This window comes from Cygnus olor, chromosome 18 (assembly GCF_009769625.2).
Source record: "Cygnus olor isolate bCygOlo1 chromosome 18, bCygOlo1.pri.v2, whole genome shotgun sequence".
Lineage (NCBI taxonomy): Eukaryota > Metazoa > Chordata > Aves > Anseriformes > Anatidae > Cygnus > Cygnus olor.
This window is the reverse complement of record NC_049186.1, coordinates 4,112,922-4,118,746: the sequence shown is the minus strand read 5'-3', so window position 1 is coordinate 4,118,746 and position 5,825 is coordinate 4,112,922. Positions and strand designations below refer to the sequence as shown.

Below are 5,825 nucleotides of genomic sequence, written 5' to 3'. Positions count from 1 at the left end.
GCTCAAGACCCTTCCCAGGTGCCACCACTGTCCCCCAGGCAGCCCGAGCACCATTCAGAGGGCGAGCACTCTCCAAAACTGGGCTTATGCTGCAGGAAGCCAAGACCTTGGAGACGAGAGGAGATGCATCTGAAAGCTCCCAGAAGGCAGAGTGTAAAAGGCCAAAAACAGAGATGACACAATACCCAGAAAAAGAGTTTGAGGAGAAAACAGCTCCCAGTTTGTCAAGTCAATGCAGGAGGGACCAAGTGCAAAGCCAGGGACAGCTACTGCCTTCCTGGAGCCCCATGCCAGCAATTGGCACCTCCTTTCAGTGGCCACCTGAATAAAAACTGGTGAAACTACAGTGGGTATCTCCCACACACCCACATCCAGCTGCAGCCGCCCTGGGAGAGGTGGGTGCTCCTCACCTCCCATACATCAGAAGAAATTCCCCCGTTGCACAGAGCTAGAGCAAGGAACAGGGAGGAAAAGCAACCCCACGGTGTACAGGTCACCAACCCAATATTCAGCTGCTAACAAAATAATCTCAAGTTCGCTTCAGCATTTCTCAGCACCAGCCCCTTCCTCACAGTGAGGCTTTCGAGGAGCCTGGGTGATCCTGCTCCGTCTTCACCTTGTTGAGAACCACAGGGGAAAAGCAAGCAGACGAACCCCAAACAACCCGGACAGTGTTTTGTTATTGCCAGCCTGAAATATCTCAGATGCTGTCGTGCATGATACCACCGCACAGATTCGTTTGTGAATACGCTGTCCAACCCAAATAAACTTTGACTTCGTTTTGGAATTGATCTCCGAATGGAGGAGCTCGCCATTTCCGTGGGCAGCCGACCCTCCCGCAGGAATTTAACCCTCCCCAACCCGGCCACTGTGCCCAGACACAACGGTTTTGCTCAGGCAACACAAGATGCTTGTGCCCTTCTGTGTGACATAAGGAGGGGCACGACAGCTCTTCATATCACCAGTCCTGAGATGAACACAGCACCGACACCTCGCAGCCCCAGCTGGTTCACAGCCAGGTGGGGAGAGCGGGCTCAGCCAGCCCCAGCTATCCAAATGCTGCTGCTTTAAAAAGGCTCTTTGCCGGCTGCAGTCAAAGCCACGCTATGCCTAACGTCACCGAGTAACAGAAATAGCAGGCATGAGTGAAGGGAGGAGAATGAGAGTATTAAGAGCGCACAGATTTCAAACATACTTGGAGAGGTAGCACGCTCCCTTCCCGTCGCTGCCTTTCCAGATGCGACAGAGCACGGGGAGCTGGCGTTGTCTTCCCATGAAGGAGGATTCTCTTTTTTCATTTTCCTTTTTTTTTTTTTTTTTTTTTTGAAGTTTCAGCTTTAAAACTACCAGCTGCATTTTTATTCCGTTTCTTGTAGGAAACTTCACCTGCTGGATTTAAAAGCAAGGTTTGAGCAGGAGGAATTCCTTTATGTTCATTGCTACCGGAACGTGCACGGTGCCCCTCGGTGCTGATAACATAGAAGAAAAGGCAGGAATGGCTGAGAAAATTGCTTAGACCGTAAGATGCTTTGAATGGCTGCTTGGAATAGCAGGCTCTTTATTGTGTGTGTCTGCATGTGTTTGTGTGTGTGCATGCATGTTTGAGTGCAGCAATGCCAATAACTTTGAAGTGATGCAAGGCTTCCCCAGTCTGTACAATTTTCATCCTCTAGGAACGAGGACCTGCCTAGCTGCGAGCTCTGCCTGCAGATAGCTGGAGTGTTTGAATTGAATTAGCACTGTAGTGATTTTATGAATGAAGCAAAATGCAGGTTCGGTGCAGGAGCAGAGCAGGCAGCTGCGGTGCGGGAGCTCTCTCTAGCAGGAGCTGTCACACAGGGACCCGCGCTGATGAGCACAGACATGACACAGACCTGCTACAAGTGCCCGGAGCACAAAGTAAGGCAGCTGCAAGGAGCCAGCACCTGGGCCATGGAAACATGCTCCTGAAAACAAGCTAGCACAAATCCAACCGAGCCCAAGAGCTGCGTGTCACCGGAGCTGGGCTTAGCTGGAGCATCCCGTGCAGAGCCCTTCCCTTCCAACCAAGCCTGCTGGTGACTGTGTGGCAGAGGAGCAGGCAGAGCCCCCGAGCATCTGCATCTCCTCCACGCATTGATGCTTGTGCTGCCAGCACAGCTTGTACGGGAGCACGCATGAGGCAGACGATGAGGGAGCCAGCCGGTGCGTGGATGGGCTGGCTGCACATGCCCAAAGCCAAGCAGGAGGGATCGCAGAGCACGGCGGGGAGAAGGCAGATTTGGGTTTGCAAGGTCCAGAAAAGCTGAGTGAAGCTGATGGAGATCGGCTGAGAGAAGCAACCTCCCAAAGAACTGACCACTGCCGGACCACGCTTCACCTCTCCCCCTCAGCTGTCTGTACCCAAGGGACATGGGGGGGGAGATGGGCTCCGTGTAGTGTTTCTGCCTTTTTTGCACCCCTATCCCAACTGTTAAGGAAGAAGAAATCTGTCTGTGCTAGGTTACCCTCTTTTCTGCAGACTTTCTGCATGACATCTCCACAGCACCTGTCACCTGGTAATGGGAAGAAGAGAAAATGGGGGCAAGTCATCAAGAAGATGAACATTGCCCATCCTCTAGCGCGACAGTGGCCACCAGCAGAGTCTCTGACCCAAGGACAGCTGGAGCAGGACACGGTGCTGCCATCCTGCCAAGCAAGCAAGCGGGATGAAGAGGGCAATGGAGTCATTGGGTGTGGAGGCAAAAGGACACCAAATTTACTGGGAAAAGCTGCAAAACTTCACAGTTCCCGTGATAAAACCAACCCAATCTGCCCCATTGAAGAGGCAGAGTGATGTCTTTGCCTGCGGAGCCCTGCAAGGACAAGGCAGTCCAACACCTGCTCTCACAGCGTTTTCTAAATGAATAGACAACCTGAGCTGCGTAAAATATGTACTGCAAACATTTCTGTGTGCAGTGACCTTTACGTTGGTACAGGCTTCTTGTTATGCCTTAAAATCCTGGTGTTTTACGTACTTTTTCGTGTGTTTTTCTGAAGCAGGTTTGCTTGCCAGGTTTTTCCCTTTGCCTACACCCCAAGCCAGCACAAACTCAAAGCAACAGTCATGATTTATACAGCACTGGGCTTAAGCTAACCAAAAGCTCCCATGTACAAAGAGCAACTACCTGCCTAAAGCGCCGCAGAGTGATCTCTCAGCCCGCTGCATAAGACACATTCGCAGACAGGACTGTCTGAAATAGATATCTCAGCATGGGCACACAAACATCTGTGGGCTCACACTTGACAGAGCACATGAAAAGAACCATGTTTACACATACCTAGAGCTCACAGCGCAACCTACAGCTTGTGCTACATACCGAAAATGCCTTTTTCCTCCATCACTTGACAATTGGAAACTGCAGGTCACGATATAGCAGGAGCTTCTCATTCAAGGAAAGCTGTTCAGGGAAAGCACTGCAGAAATGCTGGACTTTGTCATCTATTTCCTGTGATACATTCCCTTTAGCTGCAAATGGTAAATATGAAGTTTGTTTTCCCTTTTGGGTCTTGGACTCCTTCATGTTAAGAGCTTAGCAAAGAGCTTATCAGCAAATGCACTATGAAATTAGGAAGGATACTTTTCTTTCCCAACCCCAAACTAACTTTAAAGATTGCAGCAAGTGGTTCCAAATATCTGCATGATCTCTCATCTCTTTTCCATGCACACTAAAAAACGTCATTCCTCAGAGCTGTGCTCTCATAACGACTGCATAAGCGGCCTCAATGCAGACCTTTGGCACATGCAGGCAGTAAAGATGTAATCAGGGACAAGTAGCTTCTCAACAATAGGTTGTGTTGCTTTGGCAGGTTCTAATCTGTTGGTTTTTGATGTCTTTCCTCTAGTGGAGGATGCAGATCTTCCTCGGATGAGACCCCACTGAGCAATGGTTCACCATTTCCCAGCAGTCACGTTTCTCAGAACAGGAAAAACAGCTCTCCAAAAACCTGTGGCATGAGCAAAGCCTCTGACATTCAAAGGCCAGGAGGATGTCCCTAACCGATGAGCTGGAGAGCCACTTCTCTGCAACCCCCTACATGGTGACGGACACCAGTGAGAGCAGCCTGTTCAGAATCAGACCCAATGCCTCCACGAACACCACCGGGGCCAGCATGGCAGCCGCCGGTTCCATGGAGGACATGATCGCCATCTGCACCATTGGGACCATCCTCTCCCTGATGTGCGTGATTGGGGTGACTGGCAACGTCTACACCTTGCTGGTGATGTGCCACTACCTGCGATCATCTGCCTCCATGTATATTTACATCATCAACCTCGCTCTGGCAGACCTCCTCTACCTTCTCACCATCCCCTTCATCGTTGGGACCTACTTCATCCAGAAATGGTACTTTGGGGACGTTGGCTGTCGCATCCTGTTCAGTCTGGACTTCCTCACCATGCACGCCAGCATCTTCACCCTTACAGTCATGAGCACAGAGCGCTACTTTGCTGTGCTGAAGCCCCTGGACACAGTGAAGAGGTCCAAGAGCTACCGAAAGGCCATTGCTGTTGTCATCTGGCTGGTATCGCTGCTGCTCACTCTCCCAATGCTCATCATGATCCAGTTGGTGCAAAGGGACAACAAAAGCATCTGCCTGCCCACCTGGAGCAAGCTGTCCTACAAAGTCTATCTCACCATCCTCTTTGGCACCAGCATCGTGGGCCCAGGGGTAATCATTGGCTACCTCTACATCCGACTAGCTAAGATTTACTGGGTGTCGCAAACAGCATCCTTCAAGCAGACCAAGCGGCTGCCGAACCAAAAGGTGCTCTATTTAATCTTCACAATCGTGCTGGTGTTCTGGGCTTGCTTCTTGCCTTTCTGGATATGGCAGCTCCTCTTCCAGTATTATGAATCCTTCCCTTTATCTCCCAAGGTGATGAAGAACATTAATTACCTGACAACCTGCCTGACCTACAGCAACAGCTGTATCAACCCCTTCCTCTACACCCTGCTCACCAAAAACTACCGGGAGTACCTGAAGAACAGACAGCGGACCCTCAGCAGCAGCAGTGGGTACTTCCAAAGAAGGAATCGGTTTCAGAGAATTTCGGGGAGATCCCTGTCCACAAGCAGCCAGCACTGCACAGAGACATACGTTCTTGCTCATGCTCCTTTGGGAAACAGCAGTGCCTGAAGGTAAAATGCATCTCGAAGAACAATCAATATTGACTTCAATGTTGCTTTGATTTAAAGTGTACATTGTAAAGGCAAAGCCTTAGCAGCTCCATAATGTGCACACATTTAGTCCAGAGGCTGTGCCGTTTGTCTGTTCTCATTTTCTCCAGCGCCACTGATTTGAAGCTCGCAAATAGCCTTTCGCTTTTCATCTTTATATTTTATAGTGTGTGTCTCCTCAAGTAGCTATCAATAATGAAAACCTATTATAGGGCCATGTTTTTTAATAGTATCAGCTGTCTCACAGAGTTTAAAATTATGTTATCCCGTGAATGGCTGTAGTTCGTTCTTTTTAAAGCAGTAATGCTAGATTAGTACTTGTATGAGAACTGAAAACAATGAAATAAAGACAAAGCAGCTGATGGTTGTGACATGCAATCCAGCTTGAATTTGGGGTAGAATTGGACAGCTTAGATGAGGAATGTCCAGGGGTTTTTGTCCTGGTTTTGGTTGCCTTCACATTTATTGTACACTCTCACGTATGCACTGGGCTTAATGCTCCACTCACACAGGTGTCTGTAGCTGAGTAGCTGCTGCAGTATATTGTGACTCCTGTTAACGAGACAGGCTTCCTGTGACAGCGCCACATTCAGGGGACACTCAGCATCCCCTCATGCACTGACCCCC

At 49.6% G+C, this 5,825-nt stretch overlaps 1 protein-coding gene across 4 annotated transcripts; it reads left to right on the top strand.

The window, feature by feature from the left end:
- The first annotated feature begins 983 nt into the window (after positions 1–983).
- LOC121057076 (urotensin-2 receptor-like) lies at positions 984–5,568 on the top strand. Of its 4 annotated transcripts, XM_040530763.1 has the most exons (3): positions 1,325–1,519; positions 3,865–4,785; positions 4,897–5,568. In XM_040530763.1, the coding sequence occupies exons 2-3, from the start codon at positions 4,009–4,011 to the stop codon at positions 5,155–5,157; spliced, it is 1,038 nt and encodes a 345-aa protein (XP_040386697.1). In that variant the 5' UTR covers positions 1,325–1,519; positions 3,865–4,008; the 3' UTR covers positions 5,158–5,568. The 4 variants fall into 4 exon arrangements, with proteins under 4 accessions (XP_040386695.1, XP_040386697.1, XP_040386694.1 ...); XM_040530761.1 differs by having other exon boundaries at positions 984–1,406; positions 3,865–5,568; XM_040530760.1 differs by having other exon boundaries at positions 3,865–5,568.
- The last annotated feature ends 257 nt before the right edge of the window (positions 5,569–5,825 follow it).